Genomic DNA, 22,552 nt, shown 5'->3' on the forward strand with positions numbered 1-22,552 from the left:
CTATTGGTAACTCCCTAGTAAGCTTCCAGATATGCTAGTTTATAATCCCACTGCCTCTATTCTGCCAGATAGTGACTGTAAGGAATCCAAGTAGTGTGTATATAGGGGAGGGGGCATTGTCAAGGCCATGTTATGTCAAGGAGCTGGATACATTCTTGACATGTGTACGCCGTATCCAAAAATTTCATTGTATCATACAACGTGTCCTTCCCACCTTTTCTTACAATTGAATACATCATGAATAGTCAAACTAATAGAACAAACTTAATTGTAAAAAGATCTAGACCTCCCAAACACTTCCTCATTCATTTCACAAATATACGTGGTCTCAGTTCCAATGTCAATGATTTCCACTTACAGTCTGCACGTATCCCACATACTTTTGATTCAACCACTGCTCATCTCAGTTGTCCTAATTATTCACCATACGATTCCTCTTGCTTCAAAGTTAATACTTGTGCATATGTCCACTCTGATATTCCCTGTCAGAGACTTAGTAATATGGAATCTCCTCTTTTCGACCTTCTCTGTCTTAAAATCTCTCTACCACATTCTGTCCAATTCATCTCTTGCATCTATCATTCTCTCAACTCCACTAATCTTGGAACTCTTTGACTTCTTCTCTTTGAAACTTAACTTTGTCCATTCCAACTTTCCTAACAGTGAGGTAATTTTCTTTGATTTTAATGTTCACAGCTGGCTTCCATTTTCTAGTCACACAGACTCGGTTGGTCAAGAAGCCAAGGCGTTTGCAATTACTAATGACATCACACTGATTGTTCTTTTACCTACCAGAATACCAGACATGCTTGATCTTTTTCTCGCAAACAACCCTTCTAGGTACACACTTGAGGCAAGTGGTGCTCTAGGCATCTCAGATCATAACTTGGTGAAGGTCTCTTCTCTAATGGAGTCTTTCTCTCTTGACCATTCTCAACCTCATGTTGTTTGGCATTACAAGAATTCAAAATAAGATGATCGATCTATGAGATTTCTTCTTTTCATTGATTGGATTACTGTTTCAAATTTCTGACATCAACATTTGCTCAGATTGTGTAGTGAAATTATTCTTGTAGAGATGGAATCCTTTATTCCGCACTCCACCTTAAAATCTCGTCCTGTATCTAAACCTTGGTTTTCTAATAAATATGCTAAGGCTTTTCAAAATAAAAAAGTTGCATATCGCAATTGGCTTGTATCCATATCTCCAGATTCATTTTCTGCCCCTACAATTGTAAAGCAGTTATTAATCAGTCCAAACTAGATTTCAAACAGGCTAAGAGTAGCAAACTTGCTTCTTGTCCAAATGGTTGTTGAGCATTCTGGTTTTTTGCCAAAGCTCTTATTTGCAACTTTTACCCATCTCTATTCCCACCTCTGTCAAACTGAATGGTTCTATTGCTTTCAACCAAAGATAAAGTTGACCTGCTAGCATTCTACTTTTAATTCTATGTTTGATGACCTTAGTAAACCACCTCCTACCATTCCCGGCACACTCCATTCAATGCCTCCTGTGGTCATCCATCAAAAGGATGTCAGAAGAATTTTGATCAGTCTTGATGCCAAAAAAGCACCAGGTCCTGATGGTATTTCTCCACTTGTTCTCAAAACCTGTAATCCTGAGCTGTTCTGAGTTATTCCTGTTCTGTTTTGCCTTTTTTTCCCTTTCTTATTCCTCAGCTATTTTCCCTTCTGTTTGGAAATTGCTTTATAAAGTAATGGAGAAATCTATTAACTACCAACCCTTAAACTATCTAGAAATCTTCCATCTGATCAGTGATCGTCTGTGTGGATTCTGTCATTGTTGATGCACTGGTAATATACTGTCTTATGTTACCCACCTGTAGGAAAATTCAATGGAAATGTTGTGAAACTCAGCTGTTCTTGATATTTCAAAGGTTTTTAATCTTGTTTGGCATAAAGTCTTCTAAATAAGCTTCCATCTTATGGTTTGCCAACTGTTTTTTTTTTTTTTTTTTTTTTTTTTTAATTGGGTATCCAGTTTTCCCTCTGGCCGCTCACTGCGTTTGATGGTAGGTATGTATCTGTCTTCTAATTTCTTCACTAATACAGGCATTCTCCAAGGTTTGATTCCTCTTGTGTATTAATTACCTTCTTCCATTGATCAGAAATCCCATCCATTGTTTTGTTGATGATAGCACATTGAATTCCACATTCCAGTTTAAGAAACCTTGTCCTGCTCAAACAGCTTCAACTTCTTGAATATCCACTACCAGTTTCTTATATGCTGATCTCCAAGTAATTCTTCAGCAGGACAAAGATAACTTAATTGATTTCAATCCTTTTAAAACTCAGGCCTGCCTTATATCTTTCAAAAAGGATTCTTCTCCTATGTGTGATCTTTGATGACACCCAGATTTCTAGACAAGATCACATATCTCTATTAGGGATTACAGTAAATCCCCGCTATTCGCGGGGATTACATTCCTGAGAAATGCCACGAATACCGAAAACGCGAATACTGAGTTATGGCTCCCATAGTAATAAAGGGGTTTCGTTCCAAAGTATGAAATATATAAGAAAAACTAGTCTAAAATTTTGTCTATGTATGTATTATATGTACCTTCATAATATGACTATGTACATAGTGAAATGCAAGCATATGGCATCGAATTAAAAATAAGAAACAATTTAATATGAAATGTAATATTTATTAGAAATTTCAAACAAATCTTTCAAACCAGCGCCTTTGCTAACTAAAAAACTTATCCCGCCAGTGCTATCACCAATTCACCAATTTCGCTAAAGTGTTGATAAAGGAGTTTTACCTTTTCACGAATGATGAGTGAACTTAACGGAATTTTATTTTGAGTTTGGTCTTCTATCCACAGATTTGAAGCAATTAGCGCGTTTTCACAGACACTACGGCGGATTTTTTCTTCCGATTTTTTGATTGACCGATGACTCATTGATTTTATAATGTCTTGCCACTGAGGAGACACTTTCACCATTAGAAAATTTATCGAATAACCCAATTTTATTTGCTAATGTCATCACCTTCTTTGATCTTTTCACGTTTCCCTTGTTATTCGTAGCAATATTTTTGTACGGGTTAGATAGAACTTGTCCACAATAAAGTCACTTTCTTCCCTTAACACACTCGAAAAAGTCTGTTTTACACTGCAAAACGGTAGATTTATCATTTTGTAAGTAAATCAATTTATAAATTGATAAATTTATAAGCATATAAATTAAAAGCAAACGACGAAACCTTCCATGACAAGTGCATAACACATACTAAACAAGGATTAGCGAGAAACATCCACGCTCGCGATTTTGTCACCCTTCTCCTCCCCACCCACTGAGTGCTGTTTTGACCGGGAAAGATAATTTTAGCCACGCCCATGTATTTTTATGGTGGAAAATGTTCACGTCACTTTAAAATTCACATTTTTTTAGGTTTCATTTTATATTAAATCAGCGACCGCGAATACAAATACCGCGAATAGCGGGGTACACTAAATTTCTGGTCTTCCTTGGCATAAGCACATCACGAATATTGCTTCCTCTGCATCTAAAACTCTGGGTTTTCTCTTTCACTCTCAACATTACTCATCTTACAAACATCTTTTCTCTCTCTGTACAAATCACAAATCTGCCCTACCATGGAATATTGTACCCATATCTGGGGCAGTGCCCCCAAAACCTCTCTCAGGCTTTTAGATTCCATTCCATTCAAAAGAGGGCAGTTAGTTTAATGACCAATCTCTAACAAAGTCTCTCTACTCTCTGTCTCATGGACATTCTGTTTCTGCTGCATGCCTTTTCTATAGATACTTCCATGGGCACTATTCTTCTGAATCGGCTTGTGTAATTCCTACTCTCTCTTGCAAACCAGTCCAAACATACCACTACCAGTCGGCATCCTTTAACTGTCCAACTTCAAACTCACAGAACCAACTTTTCTTCTTCCTCATTTATTACTTCAACTTCCGTTTTCTGGAACAACCTCAATTTGTATGTATTTTCTGAATATTACAATCTACTGAAATTCAAGTTTAATATCAACAGGTATTTTCTTTCATTTTTTCAACCTTCAACCCATGTACGATACTAAAGGTTCTAATACTGCTCATGCTTGGGGTTTACATTAAAAAAATCCAGTGGAATTGTGGATTCTGGCAAAATGCAGAAGACATCAAGGCACTCCTGCAAAAGCATGAATCAGCATGCTTTTACTTACACGAGACTAATATAAATGCAAATGATATCCCCGCCATTTATAACACTACTATTATTTGTAAGTAAGATAGAATTGTGGATGGCCCTGCTCATGGAGGAGTTGCTATCCTCATGAGCAATCGGACCCCATTTCATCCTTTGCTACTCACAACCAGCATAAAGGCAGTAGCAATTCATCTTACAGTGGTTTTTTTATTTTTTTTTTATTGAACAGTCTGCTCTATTTATTTGCCACCTGGAACTGACATCCCCCAGAAAGACTTGTTGATCTTGTAATACAGTTGCCCCACCTTTCTTACTTTTTGAAGATTTTAATAGATTTAAACATCCTGTGGTGCAGTGTTGACATAAATGGAAGGGGCAGGGTCGAGCTGTAATATTGAGAGGTGGAGGAGAACCCATATGGAATTGAAATAGCAGGAATAGTGCCAGAAATAGCAGGTTATCATTTCTCCATAATAACTTGCTTACATAGCCAATGACCATATCTTCCTTTTAGGCTGTCCCAGTGGAAGATTGATCGGGTAACTGAAATGCCTTTCACCATCTGGAAAATTTTGACATCACTTACTACAGTCAGTCAGAGTCTATGAATGATGCAGTCACATACATCACAAAAAAATGTATTGCCTATGCAGCTGCCCAGTTTCCACTTTCCCAAACCATGGTGGAATTCAGAATGTGGAATTGAAATTCACATTGCAGCAGCAAAACGAAGCCCGGGGGATATTTCTAAACTTTAGTGCATGTAATGACCTCTCCCTTCTAATTGTGGGAGGAACAAACACCTTCCACGTGCCTACCGACATGTTACATCCGATGAAGCACATTATATCCAATGAGCAGGGGGGGGGGAATCCTGGATCCATTTTACTTCTTCTGTTACCCAGGCAACCAGCTGTAAGGTGATCCGGGAGAAAATCTGGAAAATGAATGGAAAATACACAGCACACCCCTCATGGGTTCTGTTTGTTTGTTTGTTATTTGGTTTTTTAGGAGCATTAGCAACTAAGGCCATATTGCTCCGTGAACATGCGGTGGTCATTCCTGACCTTTCCGCATCCTCCGTATTTGGTGGTGACGGGCTCGAACCCCGGTCTAATCAAGAAGCGTGTGCTACTCACTGCTGCTCCTTCCCACCTGGCTACGGAGGCGCCTCCTCATGGGTTCTGGAATAGAATGGATGTATTATTGCAGACTCAACTGCAATAGCCAATGCTCTTGGGGAAACATTTTCTAACATCTTAGCAACATCATCTTACCAGAGTTTCTGGTCTTTAAACACAAAACTGCAAAATTGCATAATTAGGTTAATTTAACATCAAAGGAAATTTATCCATATAATGGACCATTTACCATACATGAGCTGAAAACACTTCCCACCCTTGTGAAGGCAAGTACTGTTGCATGAGATGATATCCATTATGAAATAATTAAACATCTTTCACTGAAATCCATGGATCACTTGCTCTTCGTATACAACAGAATCTTCCTTGAAGAGCAGTTTCTGGACACCTGGCACAAAGCAACTATTCTTGCTTTTGCTAAGCCAGGAAAGGAAAGGAGCTTAAATTTCCAAATTACCATCCTGTTGCTCTGACAAGCTGTTTTTGCAAAATATTGGAGAGAATGGTCAATTCTTGTCTTTTATGGTGCTAAGAATCAAATGACCTTCCCTCCTGCACTTAGTGCTGCCTCTGAAGGAACAGGTCCACTTAATTAGAATGGAAACATCTATTCGAAATGCTTTCCTAAAATGAGAGCCCTGATGTCCATCTTATTTTGATATGGAAAAATCACATGACACAACTTGTAGATTTGATATTTTAAAAGCTCTTTATAACCTCAGCCTGAGTTCACCTTACCATTTTTTGTCAAAAACTTTTTATCCTGTTATTTTTCCCAAGTTCAACCCTCCACCGTCTCGTGGTCCTTTTGCTAAGAGGAGGGAGTACTGCAAGGATCTGTTTTAAGTGTTACTCTTTTTGCCATTAAAGTAAACTCCATTACTGAACAACTTCCTCCAACCATGCACTCTATGTTGATGACTTTAGTATATTTTCCCAGTCAGACAACATGAAGGTTATCAAGAGACAACTGCAGCAAACTGTTGATTGCCTTAACACCTAGGCAGTGGCCAATTGTTATGGGTTCTAACCACAGAAGGCCACTTGCATACATTTTTGTCGCAAGCATAACCTTCACCCCGAACCTGAATTAAGTCTTGGACACAGTACTACTGGAGACGAAATACTTGGGACTCATAATTGACAAAACACTGACATTTCTCCAACATATTTCTCATCTACACACAAAGTGCATGAGAAGGTTGAACATTCTCCGAGCCCTCTCTTCTACTTCTTGGAGTGCAGACTGGTGCACTTTACTCCATCTGTATCATGCACTTGTGTGATCAGAATTAGATTATGGCTCTTGGGTATATGCATCCACCAGAAATAGCATCCTTCAGTGGCTTCACACCATTCTCCATCAGGCTATTCATATTACTACTGGTGCATTCTGAACATCTGCTGTCCAAAGTCTATACGTGGAAGCAAATGAACCATCCTTGTGGCTTCGATGAAAACAGTTGTCTCTACAAATATGCTTTTAAGCTGAACTCCTTGACAGACCACCCCCACGTGGACATCTGTTTTTGAGCCACAGTGAGAAAATCTTTATAATTCTAGCCAGGCTGTTAACGGTCCATTCAGTATTCATATCCAAGAGCTACTTAGAGAACTTAACATCATAGTAGACATGGTTACCCAATTACTAAAGCAGCCCCCTTCCACCCTGGCATGCTCAAATGCCAGTATACGCCATCTTCCTTAAGAACTGGGTAAAGTCTGAGACTCCGTTTTCCCTCTACCTTCAGCTTTATTCAGAACACTGAGCTGACTTCTTGCCAGTTTACACAGGTGGCTCAGTATCATAATCGGGTTGGTAGACAGTTCTATATCTCAGCATATTCCCACTGAATGCAGTATACACTGCAGAGCTGCACATAACAGAGTTAGCCTTGGATCACATACGAACTTGCTAATACCAATGGTTTATCATATACATTGACTCTCTAAGTGCATTGCAGGCTTTATCAGCAGTGAGATACACTATCCATCAAACCCTGTCCTGGGTTCAGCAGATGATATGCACACTCTATGAAGGATTCGATATCCACTTTTGTTAGACACCAGCCACATTGGGATTGGCAGAAACGATTTGGCTGATACTGCAGCCAAATTAGCATCCCAACAAATAATCTTGGCCTGTCGATCTCCTATACAAACTACAGGCAAATAATCCATAATTTAGGTAAATTCACAGTGGCAATATTCACATAATTGGCAAGTAACAAACAAACTATATCAGATCAACTCTGTAATCAAACTATGGCAATATACTCTTGCAGGGATAGTAAAAAGGAAGTTGTTCTTGCTTGGTTCTATAGGATATAGTCATCTGACATTCCTTTTTGCTGAGGTCTGATGACTGTCCTATATGCAAACAATATGACACCATTTTATCCATTATGCATGTTTTAACAGTATGTACAAATTTTAGAAATGTATTTTTCTGCTTTTTACCATCTCACTGAACCATTGTCAGATTTTATCTGACATTGACCATGTATCAGCAATTTTTTTTAAGTTCTTAAGCTATTAATCTGTATACACATATATAAAATAGACAGAGTTTATTTTTACTCTTATACTGCATTTTATTTATTTCTGTATGTAATATATAACTTTGATGAAGAAACCTATTTAAAAAATTACCAAAATCTCAATTTTTTTTTAAAATTTTAACTTAGTCCTGGCACATTATAACCTTAGTTGTTTTTGTCCCTTTAAAACCAGAATCATGCAATCAATCAAGCCTTAACCAGAGTAAGCCCTCTTTTCTCTAATCTTAACATGATACAATTGAATTACTTTCCACTTGATTCAGCCCTAGACCTTGTTATCATTCAGTTTTGCTTCAAATATATTTAGTAAATCTTCGTTCTCTTATCATTTCTGTATCCGTATTTATTTAAGTTTGCTTCACTCACCTTTGACTGAAATTTTTCATATTTCTTTATTTGTAATATGGTCTTATGCTAAGTTATAAAAAAAAACTAACATATATTCCATATGTTAGTTTTGTTTATTATTCTTAAAACACTCACTTTTAGTGATTCCAATTTTTGATTAGTCCCTTTATTTCTTATCCAACCCACAGCTCAAAAGTGGTTTTAAAATTATGTTATAAACAGCAAATTTCTCTTTTACTCCAGATGAATTTGTTTAACTGGTTTCCTGCTTTATATATTCTGTCATTTATATTCAACTAATCTTCCATCTTCACTTAAAGACTGTATCTAGACACAGTTTTGTACAATGCCATGTTAGGCTACATCTTGAATACTGTATACAGGTATGAAAGCCTCACTCTAGGAAGAATGTACATCTGCTGCTAGAGAAGGGCAACCAAATTGGTGAAGTGAACGAAAGGGTGCAATTACCTAGAAAGGCTTCAGTTCTGCAAATTGTAGTGTATGAAGACTGGCGTTAAAATGCCAACTGAAGATGAATCTTAAGTAGCCGAAGTGTTTTGCTGGACACGTGGTAATTTAATTTGCATGAGATTCCAAATGGAAGACAAGGAAGCCGGAAGTTTTGTGTTTAAGATGTCAAGATCGGCGTTGAGACGGTACCATTCTATTATGAGGATTTCGTATAGAAGGAGTTTATAGTTTGGATTTAATTTGATAATGGTTATTGCGGCATCAACCGAAGGGTTGTGGTTATGAGTATGTACATGCTGAGACAGTTCAGTATTTCCTTACTGTGTTCGGAAACTATTGATGTGGTAGTAGGCGCATGTGTTTGTGATGGTGGATAATCCAAATTTATTGGTAGTGCTCCCGATGTAACATGTGTTACAATTGGGTTAACATTTGATTAAGTAAAATATGTTATTGATGTCCTTAGTGTCATATATGCAGGTTTCTTTATATTTGTTAAAAGGGGTTCCTAATTTATTATAAGTAGAAAAAATTATAGAGATATCAGCGTTAGTAAAGATTTGACGTAATCGTCTAGTGATTTGGCAATGGTAAGGAAGGACAATGCGAATGTTGGACGTGTTGGATTTTTTTTATAACTGAGTTATTAGGTAAAGATCATTTCTCCCCTTATGAAATATTCTAAATTCCGAATCTATAACATATCAAGCCTTTGAACATATAAGCCCTATTGCGTTATCCGCAAACGATTTATTAGCTTCCTTTGGTGTAGGGGCCCTATATACTAATGTAGACCTAGATTACACTTTACAAGCCATATGTGACCTCTTGACCTTGGACAATACCTTAGCCAGCTGGACTTCTCTTAACATTGACAGTATTTTAGAACTTGTTACTGTACTAATCAAAGCTAGATACTTCTATTTTCAAGACCAGGTGTACGAACAGATTTTTGGACTCCCTATGGGTCTAGGAATTTCAGCTCCCTTATCTGAAATATACCTTACCACAGTCAAACATCAAACTCTTCAACCATTTCCAGCAAATATTAAACTTTACATCCATTATGCAGATGATGTTCTAATAATCGTAGACCAAAACACCACCAACAATCTTTTTACCAGATTTCATTCATTACACCCCAGGTTAAAATACACCTTAGAAATAGAAACTAATAACGCAATTAATTTTCTTAACTTAACCATATATAAACAAAATAACAGGCTAAAGACAAAAATCTGTAGGAAAAAAACAAATACAGGCCAGTATCTACACTTTCTTTCACACCACCCTTAGTGTAAAAAAATCGGTTCTCTACAACTAAGTTTTTAATGCTTTTAAATACTACCAATCACAGGATGATTTAGTTCTTGAGCTAAAATATCATACTGAAAAATTCACAGCTAAGAAATATCCCATCAAACTAATCCAACAAATTATTTCAACTGTTAAAGGTAAGATTAGTAATTTAAATGGTTCTAATAACTCAGTTATAAAAAAATCCAATACATCCAACATTCACGTTGTCCTTCCTTACCATTGCCAAATTGCTAGACGATTACGTCAAATCTTTACTAACACTGATATCTCTATAATTTTTTCTACTTATAATAAATTAGGAACCCCTTTTAACAAATATAAAGAAACCTGCATATATGGCACTAAGGACATCAATAACATAGTGTACTTAATCAAATGTAAACCCAATTGTAACACATGTTACATCGAGAGCACTACCAATAAATTTGGATTATCCACCATTGCAAACACACACGCTTACTACTATGTCAATAGTTTCCGGACACAGCAAGGAAATACTGAACTGTCTCAGCATGTACAGACACTTAACCACAACCCCTCAGTTGATGCCGCAATAACCATTATCAAATTAAATTCAAACTATAAACTCCTATATTAAACCCTCATAATAGAATGGTACCATCTCGACACCGATCTTGACATCTTAAACACAAAGCTTCTGATTTCCTTGTCTTCCATTTGGAATATCACACGAATTAAATTACATGTCCAGCAAAACATTTCGGGTACTTAAGCTCCACAGCAACCTTTTGCTCTTCATTTTAATGCCAACTGAAGATAAATCTATCGAATGTCCGTTATTCACAACTATTTTATTTATACAGTATTATAATTGACAACTAGAGGATGATGTGGTGCACCTCCCCCTTCTCTGGGCTAAGTTTTTTAAATTACACTTTCTTAATCATGATTCTTAACTTCCGATTTTAGTTTCATTCAAAGATTTCCCACACCACTGTTTCATAATTCATGTAACCATAATGGATTATTGAGGTGAGTGCAGTCTTTCTTATTAAGCTTTGACTAAGTACATTTTCCCTGTATGTTGAATGTTAATGAGAGGCATAAATTCAATTTGAGGAAGCATGATTTCAGTATAGATGTGTTGAAGTTTGTCTTCAGTCAGTGGGAGGTTATAAATTCAATTTGAGGAAGGATGATTTCAGGATAGATGTGTTGAAGTTTGTCTTCAGTCAGTGGGAGGTTAATTATTGGATCAGGCTCCATCTGTTGTTGTGGAAGTGGATGGTTTGAATAAATTCAGGGAAGAACTGGACAAAGTCATGGAGGGTATGGGTGGGTGAATTGTGTAGTATTTTTGGCTGATGGTATACAAGCTTGCTTTCCCAGCTCTCATAACTTTTGTTTTTTATAATAATTTTCATGCCAAATTGTTTACAATTGTGTCTAATTTATTTAGAGATTCCCAAAAATCTTGTAAGCTGCATTTTAACAGCATGATATCTCTGGATATAACAATGATCCAATCTTTACCTCTCCCACACTAAACTTTTGGCAGTGACTTACATTCTTTTATTGTACTGTGCTGGTAATGCATCATCGTGTTTGTATGTACACATGTAAGCAAAATAAATTTTGCCCAAAAATCATCAACTATTGCTTCTCACATTGTGAATCAATTTGCAGTGATTTGCCTCTCTTAACTTTTTTTCCTCACCAAGAAGAAAAAAAGTTAAGAGAGGCTTTTATATCATTTTGCCGTAAACAAACCGAGTGTCATGTTAACTTAATAGCTCTAAACTTATATAGATTTCATATATTATAGTAATAGTATTTGCCATATAGTGCAAAAAAGCCACGGGCTTTTGCTGAACTGGCAAAAAAAAACAGCCAAAAAGATGTAGAAAATGTAAAAATTATATGCTTTCTTCCTCACACAGGTAAGTATCCAGCAGATCTTTGAATTTATTCAAACTGTCAGCCTCCACTACCTGTGAGGTCAACTTGTTCCAGCTATCAACTACTTGCAGCTAAAAGAAAATTTCCTACAATCTAATCTAAACCTCAAGCCCTGTAATTTGAATTTATAACAGTGAGAATTCACATTCATTCATTTTACTAATCCCTCTCAGAGCCTTGTAAACCTCAATCAGGTCATCTCTGTGGTGCCTAGTTGCCAAGCTCTGTAGCTCACATAATCAATCTTTCCTCATACGGTCATCCTTCTGCCAATCTCGCTATTCGAGTTGCCCGTTTGGACCCTTTCGAGAAGCTTGAAGTGAAACTTCTTTAGGCGTGCCCCAGGGAGTTTTCACATCAGAGAAACTTGTGTCTGTGGGTGGACAAAAATTGCCACGAAAATGCGACACAAAATGATTCATCGCTCCCCACCATTGTACCAATCTGTACCAGGAACAAACCACGTGCTGCCATGCGTAGCAGCAACATGATGCAATCAGTATCCCTACAGTGCTCAGCCATGGTGTAATTTGCATGCATGTCGTGTTTACATCTTAAATCGCTATGTCTCAGCTTCTAGCAGTCCAATTTTCAAATTTTAAAAACCAAAATATTTCTTTCATCACCTGTTACATAAAAAAATTTCAACAGAAATAAATTTATAATTCAACATGAAGAAGACTAATAGTGAGCGTTGTAATGCATATAGAGCACATATACGTGCAATGCAACTAGCAAAACCACCTCCATTGAGTACAAAGGAGAGATCTAAGCTATTTTGACAGCGGAAGAAATTACAGCATACAATGGAGTTGAACAAAGAAGCTGGAGAATAATAAACATTTCAAAAGATCCTAAAGAAGTTTCAGTTAACTTCCGCTATGCGTGCTCACAAAATATATATATATAACGATTTAAAAGTTTAACATAAAATAAGAAAATAAATAAATAAATATTAAGCTATCATTAGAGGCAGCAAAATGCACATCCTCCACATGAAGCCCAGATATATCCGATAATTCAAAATAAAACAAAATAAAACATAAGCCAGTAGTATGGCAAAAAATGTAGAGTGAAAAATTAACATAAAAATAACATAAAATGAAATAAACCAAACAGGGAGGGGGAAGTAAAGGTAATAATACATAAACAGTAGCTGATAGTTCCCTATATGATTTAGCGGTACCCCCCTCGAAGGTACCAGTTCTGAAAAACGTGAAATATCACCAAAAAAGGGGCTAAAAGAACTACTAGAAGAAAAACAAAATATCAAAATAATATTCTGACCATTATGCCCCATATTGACAGAGGACCATGAGACCAATAATGGTCGTGGAATCATGCTAAATTATATAGGGGACTATCGGCTACTGTTTATGTCTTATTACCTTTACTTTCCCCTCCCTGTTTGGTTTATTTTATTTTACGTTATTGTTATGTTAATTTTTCGCTCTACATTTTTTGTCATACTACTGGCTTATGTTTTATTTTGAATTATCGGATATATATATATGTGGCCTTACAATTGCCATACAGCTGGATTATAACCTCTCTCTCTCTCTCTCTCTCTCCAATAAATCATTGATAGGATACCATGAGCTTTCCTGGCTGCTGTTTACACTGTTCAGAAAAATTCATATCTGCCCATATTGTAACTCCCAGATCCCTTACTGTTTTTAATTCAACCCCACCAAGTGTGTAATTTATTTATGGTTTGGTATTCCCCTTGCATTTAGCAGCATTAAAACATAGCTGCCACTTCTCTGACCATCCTGAAGTTGCGCTGCTTGTCATTGATCATTAACGACTCTGCCAATTTTTTAGTTGTTTGCAAATTTTGACATCGTGCCTTCTATCCCTTTTGTCAATGTCATTCATGAAAATGAGAAACAAGTTTCTCCTGATGTCCAATCAGAATACCCATTAATCACAGCCCTGTACCTTCTGCCCAGTAATCCATCTTGGAATCTTACCAGTAATCCCAACCTGTTCAAGCTTATACCACAACCTCTCATGAGGGACCGAGTCAAATGCTTTGCTAAAATCCAAATAAACTGTCAAAATTATTCCCTTAATCCAGCTCATGAATAACTTGTGTCAAAATAGAATGCCATATCTCTCTCTCTCTCTCTCTCTCTCTCTCTCTCTCTCTCTCTCTCTCTTCCCCTGAATTGCACTCTTAATCAGTCTCTAAGAGTTTTTCTACCACTGAAATCAAACTAACTAGTCTTTAGTTACCAACTTCACTCTTAGAACCACTTTTATGTATTGACGATACATTGCACTTCTCCAATCTAAAGGAATCTCCCCTGGGGCCAAAGATGCCCTCATAATTAACGTCAATGGTTCAATACACTCCCTCAAAACTACAAATATATACCATCAACTCCTGGCGCCTTACTTGCCTTTATGCTCTAAAGTTTTCTAATAAACAATCATCTGTAATTGTGACATCACTAATTTCATATGGCTCAGCCTCACTCGCACAGCCTCTTCTTAGCATAAAGGGTCCTTCTTCAGTAAAGATGCAAAGTACCTGTTCAATTCATCAACGCCATCAACTTTTTATGAAAATTTGAAAAAGAAGTAATGTTGTAGCTTGTCATACTCCATGTTTAACCTTAAACCAATTTCAGAGAAACATTTTTTCCCTTAAAAGGTTCTTTTCCTTCAGAAAAGAACCTTAAAACATTATTTTGATGGCATATTTTACTAAAATTTCAAAGAGCAAATTTATAGTTACATCAAAAAATCCTGAATACAGGGTTCTTGTTGGGTTCCCGTGACTTTTTTGTAATCTTAGAGTGAATATTTAATACCAATATCCCATCTTTGATCTAAATCCCAGCTGTTATATCCCAAGATTATACATCATATCTGCCCATATTGTAACTCCCAGATCCCTTACTGTTTTTAATTCAACCCCACCAGGTGTGTAATTTATTTATGGTTTGGTATTCCCAAATCTAATCCTCTTCTTTCACCTGGTACACTAAGGGGTGAAATTCCTCTATAATGTTCACATCCACCTGTATTTCTCTTTTTATGTATTGTTACAATTAATGTCTTGTTCAGTTTTATTACTTATAATCATCTTCTCTCACCTGATGCACTAAGGTGAAATTCCTCCATAATGTTCACATCCACCTCTATTTTCCTTTTTATGTATTAATACAATTAATGCCTTGCTCCAATATGCTGGAACTTTGCCTTCAGAAAAGAATGTCTGGATAATATGGTGTAACCATCATGATGCTATTCTCCTCTCCCCAGTTTTTAGCATTTGTTGGTATAATCCAATTTCATTTCATCTACACCTGCTGCTCTTTCATACTTGCTGTTTCGTATGACCTTTAATAGCTCAGTAATAGAGATGATATCCAAAAATTTCCACTGTTCAGTCTTTTCTCTTCTTCAGTTCCCATTTGGTAATTCATTGAAGTCCCCCCCCCTTTTTGTACACTAATTTTTTTCAGAAAATACGAGAAGGAAAGTTGTTACAAAGAACAGAAGTAGAACCTGATATCTTGCTACAACTCCAAGGCGATTTCTTTCCTCTGGAGTTTGTGGGTTAGCGTCTCTTGAGTTGATCACAAACATACCTTTTGAATAACCCATTGGTTAATTTTATTATTATTATTATTTATTATTATTATTTATTATTATTATTTATTATTATTATTATTATTTATTATTATTATTATTATTATTATTAGCTATAGGGTGCAAGAAAGCCTGAGGCTTATGCTGCACCAGCCAAAATAAAAAAAATCCCAAGTTATCCTGAGAGAGAGAGAGAGAGAGTCAAAAATAGAAAGGAATCACCAAGAAAGAGAAGAATGATGATATCCAGCTCAGGACCCTGGGTGTGCCAAGCCCATACTCACCAGATTTTGTGTGCATCTACATTGGATGCACACAAAATTTAACATTTAAGGTTCATACAACACAAATTCACATCATCAAAATGATTAAATAATAGAGTTAGAAATTTCATCTGCTGTAAAGAGTTTGGTTGTATGTAACAGCTGTTCTTTGAGCAGTCATGTGGTTGCACTGAGGATTGAACATTATCTGTAAGAATGTTTTGAAATTTTGGAATCCAGAGAAGGGAGAAATTGAGTGCCCTCATAAATAAGTTTCAGCTTCTTTTAATAAATGTTTAGTGAGAAAGAAATTAATGGGTGAAAACTTTGGGTGAACCATCATAGTTACTGGATTAGTAATCCCTGAATGAGAGCCATCTCATTTGACTCATTAAATAGATCAGCGTTTCCCAAACTGTAACATTTATTTTTTTTTCAGTTATTAATATACTAGCCTAGCCTAATAATCAAATAGGCCGCAGAGCACTTTATTTTGGCGGACTTTTGCATAAAGAAGTATGCATAGAGGTAATGACATCTGTGAAAAAGTAGCAATGTAGTGATATAATATGCGATTTGGCCTGGAGTACACAGGTCAAAGGGGAAGTGAACCGATATCATAACTAAACTCACTTACTTGTATAAATTTTTTTTGATAATTATCAGTATTTCAAAATATTATTATTAAAATAAATTACCATGAATTTGTGGTTGAAAAAAGGAACTTTAAAATGAGAAGCAAAGTACTCCTAATAGTGCAACTGTGCTAGATGAAAACGAACACAATATTGTCACACTTCAAAGTGAGGATGAACAATCACAGCCTTTTGTTCCCCAAAATTCCGAAGTGAAAAAATGGCAACCAACTAATAAAAGACCAAAACGAAAGTATGATGACAGTTATTTGAATTTCAGCTTTACATGTGTTGGAAATAAAGATGCTCCTGATGCACAGTGCATCGTATGTAATAAAATATTAACAAACAGTTCTTTGACTCCTGCTAAACTTGTGTTTCATAAGTGTTCCATAAATATATTGTGAGATGAAAAGCGTTCTGTGACTAAAAATGTTTGGGAAACGCTGAAATAGATAATGCTCAAATGATATTTGATGTTTGTTATATTATTGACTGACATGTTTCATTGCAGATGTTCTCTAAATACTACCTCTACCTCTATTGGCTCTGTCATGAAGCATTTAGAATCACTGTTACCTTCATTCAAACCATCGTCTTCCCACAGTTCAAAAGAAGAGGTATGTAGTATTTGGTCTAAATAAGTTCAACAGTAAGATAGCCATTTTAAATATAAAGATCCACTTTAAGATACAAAATAAGCTTTTCTATGTAGATTCTAAGTATTCCTTCTCATTGTTGAATTTATATTTCTTGATTATTTTTGTGTTGATTTGTGTGCTAGTTAATATTCTGGAATTTTTGGTGTATTAATATTTATCAGAAAATTAAGATTTGGTTAGTTTCTTCATTTTCATTTTGCTCCTGAAAAAAGATAATATGATACTACTTATAGAGCTGCATTATGTTGTTGTTACATTAAAATTGTATAAATTACTAATTACTTCATACAGACAATGGATTTTAGAAGCTTCTCTGCATTCTCTTTTTCTGTCTTGCTGTCACCATGTTCCCTTCCAGTGACAGCAACAAGCTTTGGCTTATGCTTGCTCTAGAAACAGCATTTTTATCCTAAAAAAGTAAGTCAACTTGAAATTACTAATTTCGTTTTAGTTTGAATAGCATCACTAAAAGAAGCAAATCTGCTCTTCAATTAAAAACTCTGAGACACTGCTTTAACTTGTATGGCCTCTCATCAGGTGGTGCATGTACAAACCATTGGTCTGTACAAGCAATGTGCAGAAGGAAAAACTTTCCATTGAAAGCTGCCAAGTAACAAGGTTAAATATATGTGTACTGAAAATTATTTGTAAATTTATGGCTTAGTAAAGGGTATCATCCCCTGTATTAAGCCTGTTATTATTGGTTCATCACAAGAAATTAATAAGAGCAGAATTTTTTTATTTCAGAAATAATCAGATAATTATTTTAATTAGGAATGCAGATAGGCATCAACTTAATTTCAATGCCTACACTAAAATAAAAAAAAAAAAAAGTGCTCTGCTGCTAATGGTTTTTCTTAGCACTGAAGTTATTCTGCTAACAGAAATCAGGAGTTTATCCATAGTTCTTAAGGATATTAATGTTTTCCTTAGTCATGAGTGAATGAAGATGCAACAAGTAAAACTGAGAGAATGTTAGTGTGGATGTGTCCCCTTAAATACAAGTTTATTTTTTCTGGAATGACTAATTCTGGTACTCAGACTAAATGAGAGAGAACTTACACTCATTACACGAGTTATTTGAGAATAGTTCATATAAACTTTTATTCCTCCCAGTGTACATAAAATCACCAGGTTGATTGTATTTTAATTCTTGGTTAGTTTAGCATTAAAGTTATAACAAATAAACAGTTTTGATGATAGAAATTGAAAAACATACTGTTCTCACTGTAAAAATTGACAAATATGACAAATATCCCATATAAGTTTATAGCACCCAGTAATAATGGAATACTTGAAAAAATTATATACTCACATATCAATAAAATATGAAAAATATTTTCCAATTACCAGTTTAATGATTATTTTAAAAGAAATTAAAAGTTAAACTAAGTTTCATTTATATATATTATAATATTCTAGAAGGGAAAAAATACAAAAGAAAAATGTTATTTTTCATATTCAGATTATATATATTTTTTTTTCTCTGTCATAATTTTGGACACAAGATTATTCAGTATGAATGTTAAATACAATTCATTTTGTACTTCTGAAATTTGCTAGTATTTTTGAATAAGATATAGCTAAAACTGCAAATTCAAAATTAATGTTGACTTTAAATTCATGTTTTAATATTAATCTCTAAGAATTTAAAATATATTTCTCTTATATTTGAATGGTTTATTTTTAGAGTTCTAATTTTGTACCAGTTGCAAGGTGTAGTCATTTTGTTTTGCCTTTTGCTGTAAATTATGTAGGGAAAAGCTTCTTAGCTGTACCATACTGTCATCCTGATTTTGCCAGGTAAGTCATATATGAGCTTTCTCTCTTTTGCTCAACCCCCCCCCCCCCGCACGCGCGTGCGTGCGTGCGTGTGTGTTGTGCGTGCGTGCGTGCGTGTGTGTCAGTTATGGAGGCCCACTGATTCCCTGAATTGGCAGACTATTTGAAATTAAATACCACGGATAAAAAGGAAAACATAAAAAATATCTCATATACCACAGCATTTATTTATTTACCTATTCTAACTGTGATGTAGGTATTTCAAGTGTGATGTCTAAGTTTGCTAATGATACAAAGGTGGGCAGGGTGATTAATGATGGCAGCAATCAGGGTGCGCTGCTTTAGCAAGACATAGGTAAATTATTGAAGAAAGTGAAGCTGAAGTATAACACTCCAATGATCTTTTGTCTAAGAAGCAGCAGTAATTCTAGAATAACATACTACTTGGGAAGTACAAAGGGTACTAGGAAAGTTTTGCAATATGACGCAACAATAAATCACAGGAAGCTGCTTGTTGCTGCATGTTGAGACATGTTCATACATGCATAGTAGCCGCCGCGCCAAGTCGATGGGCTCAGTTATTCATTAGTAGTGAGAGTGTAAAGTGCTTGCGATGGCATCGTGGTCACGAAATGAGATAAGGACAGTTTTGCGGTATAATTTCATGCGTGGTTTAACCATAGACCAGTGCTTAGAAGAAATGACTCTTGCACTAGATGATGATTGTCCACATCGTACAACGATATTCAGGTGGTATAGAGAATTCCAAAGGGGAAATTTCACTCTGGAGGATTCTGAGAGGCCGGGAAGACCACGAACGTCAGTTACGGAGGAAAACGTTACTGCTGTGAGGAAAATGCTTGACGAAAACAGGCGAGTGACCTACCAACAGATAGAGGATACTTTGGGCCTAAATGCACCAGCAATTCATTCGATTCTGCAAGATCATTTGCACGTGAAGAAACTTTGTTCTCTCTGGGTGCCGCATCAACTGACTGAAGAGCAGATGACACGTGTGGCTTGGTGCCGGGAGATGTTAAAAAAGTTTGATAAGGGACAATCTCGGTATGTGAACAACATCGTGACAGGTGACGAGACTTGGCTGTACTATTACGATCTGCCGACCAAGGCTCAAAACAAAGTTTGGGTCTTTGATGATGACGACACACCCGTAATTGTCAGAAAATCCCGATCTGTAAAGAAGAAAATGATAGCTGTATTTTTCAAATCAAGTGGAATTGTGGAACGTGTCGTTTTCTGAAGTGAACATGTCGTAAAGTGGTATACTGAACAATGCCTGTCTAAAGTCATTGGATCTATGAAGAACCTGCGGCCAAAGTCAAGAATGGACACCTGGTACCTCCATCACGATAATGCTGCAGCTCGCCAAAGCCTGCACCGAATATTTGACCACGACAGGACTGAAACTTCTCGAGCACCCTCCCTACAGTCCAGACCTTGCTCCCTGCAACTTTGCACTGTTCCCGCATGTGAAAATGAAGCTAAAAGGGAGGCGGTTTTCCAGTGATGAGGACCTTCTACGGGCTTGGGACAACGAGTGTGCTTTACTCCCTAGTGAAACTTGGCAGAACTGGTTTAAAGATTGGGTTCGGAGGATGGAGAGGTGTATTGAATGTAGAGGAAACTACTTTGAAAAAATTAAATAAACAAAGCTGTATTGCAAAACTTTCCTAGTACCCTTTGCATAGTTAAGGATACTTTTAAGCAGCTCAAGTAGCTGATAATTAAATGAAATAACTACTCTATTTCCTGCTGTATAAGGTGCACCCATAATTTGGATAAGATTATTTAGGAAAAAAATTAACATTTTTGGGGGACTGATTTATTTTATTGCACATATCACATTACTTTTAATTCTTTTTAAACAAAAGCATTTTATTACACATATGACTATTTTTAAAATACCATACATACTAAAATGAACCAAAAATATTTTAATCATCTCAAAATTCATATACAACAATATTATTGTTATTCATCTTCAAAACCCTGAAATCCATCACTGCTGTCATCCTCATCATGGTGATCATCAAACAGAATATCACCTTCTGTACCATTAAAGGCATTACTGATACCACACTTCGTTTTACAACTGTCTTGGTTTTTGCTGCATCTAAGAATTTTTCACCCATTGCCATACCTGAGAAATTGTTGGTCTCTTCATACAGCCAGTAGATATGTCATGTTGGGGTGCCTTCAACCATTTAGTCCATTCTTCTTTTGTAAAAAAACTTTAAAAAAAGGCTTGTTAATTGATATATCCAATGGTTGGAGCTGGCCAGTAAGTCTACCCTCCTCTTTGTGGCCTCTGTTTTACGTGCATGAAATTGATCCAAATTGCAGGTTAGGGCAGGTTTGTTGAGGCCACTGGGATACTATGACAACTCAAACTTTTTTCAGCCATAGTTTGACTCCATCCATCCACCCCTTAGGATTAACATGGACAAAATACCTGGTGAATATTTTTCCTTTAGCAGAGTTTTTCTCTTAAACACGAGAGATGGAAGTTTCATTCCATCAGCACAGCAAGCCAAAACAGCACTATATTGTGTCTTTTTTTGTGGCCTGATGTCTTCGCAGTTATTGATTTTTGTACCTTTAATGTCCACAGTTGTATTGGAGTGTACATTAGATGTTAAAGGTACTTCATCTATATTACTAGTTTGCCCAAGCTCATAGTTTGCGTGCTTCATAGCCTTAATTATAAATCCATAAAAAAAAAACAGGATTTAGGGGTGTTTTTTTTTTTTTTTTCTTTTTAAACCCCAAACAAGAAAGATATTAGAACTTGTAATACTTTGTACCATGCATGGGTTGAAAGTGGAGAGGATGAAAGAAGGTATTGATATTAGACTTGAATTTCTGTAGGTTGTAATTTTGTTCCAGAAAATGAAAGTTGAAGGAATTGTTTGAAGTGATTTGGAAGCAAGAGGGGAAATTAAAGAAGCCAATTCAGAAGAACAGTGGAAATATCTATAGAAAAGGCATGCAGCAGAAACAGGACGTCTATGAAAAAGAGAGTGGAGAGATGGATCATTAATTAACCCATCTCTCCATTCTTTTTGTAAGAGATAGAAGCAGTTAACTTAATTAATAACTACATCTCTTTGTAAGAGGTGGGTCATTAATTAACCTAACTGCCCTCTTTTGAATGGAGTCTAGAAGCCTGAGATTATAGGCCCACTGTCCTAGATGTGGGAACAATATTTCATGGTAAGATGGATTTGAGATTTGTATGGAGTGAGTAGCTGTTTAGAAGAAAAGTAATGCCAGGAGCAAAAAAGAAAATGCAGTTTTTAGATGCATGGGATGCACACAGTTTTTAGATGCAAGCAATATTTTTGATGTGCTAATGCTAAGAGAGATTATATGATCTTGTCTAGAAATCTCAGTGTCGTCGAAGGAGCAGAAAAATCCTTTCTGCAAGATACAAGACAGGACTGAGTTTTAGAGGGATTGAAATTAACTAAGTTAACTTTGCCCCATTGGAGAATTACCTGGATCAGCATATAAGGAATTGATAGTGGATATTGAAGAAATTGAAGCTGTTTGTGCAGGGCAAGGTTTCTCAAACTGGAAGGTGGGATGCAGTTTGCTGTAATTAGCAAAACTATAAATAGGATTTCCAATCAA

At 36.0% G+C, this 22,552-nt stretch overlaps 1 protein-coding gene across 4 annotated transcripts in view; it reads left to right on the plus strand.

The window, feature by feature from the left end:
• LOC150089770 (presequence protease, mitochondrial) overlaps nt 1-22,552 on the plus strand; it is a 284,476-nt gene that overhangs the window by 232,002 nt on the left and 29,922 nt on the right. For 3 of the 4 annotated variants that reach the window (XM_090389648.1, XM_090389649.1, XM_090389650.1), the window contains exons 21-22: nt 16,969-17,074; nt 18,807-18,919. In XM_090389648.1, coding sequence (XP_090245774.1) covers nt 16,969-17,074; nt 18,807-18,919 — 219 coding nt within the window. The remainder of the gene's footprint in view (nt 1-16,968; nt 17,075-18,806; nt 18,920-22,552) is intronic. The other variant, XM_090389651.1, reaches the window with a different exon arrangement.

The sequence above is a fragment of the Mastigoproctus giganteus genome, chromosome 2, assembly GCF_048544385.1.
Source record: "Mastigoproctus giganteus isolate SK-2022 chromosome 2, ASM4854438v1, whole genome shotgun sequence".
Classification (NCBI taxonomy): Eukaryota; Metazoa; Arthropoda; class Arachnida; order Uropygi; family Thelyphonidae; genus Mastigoproctus; species Mastigoproctus giganteus.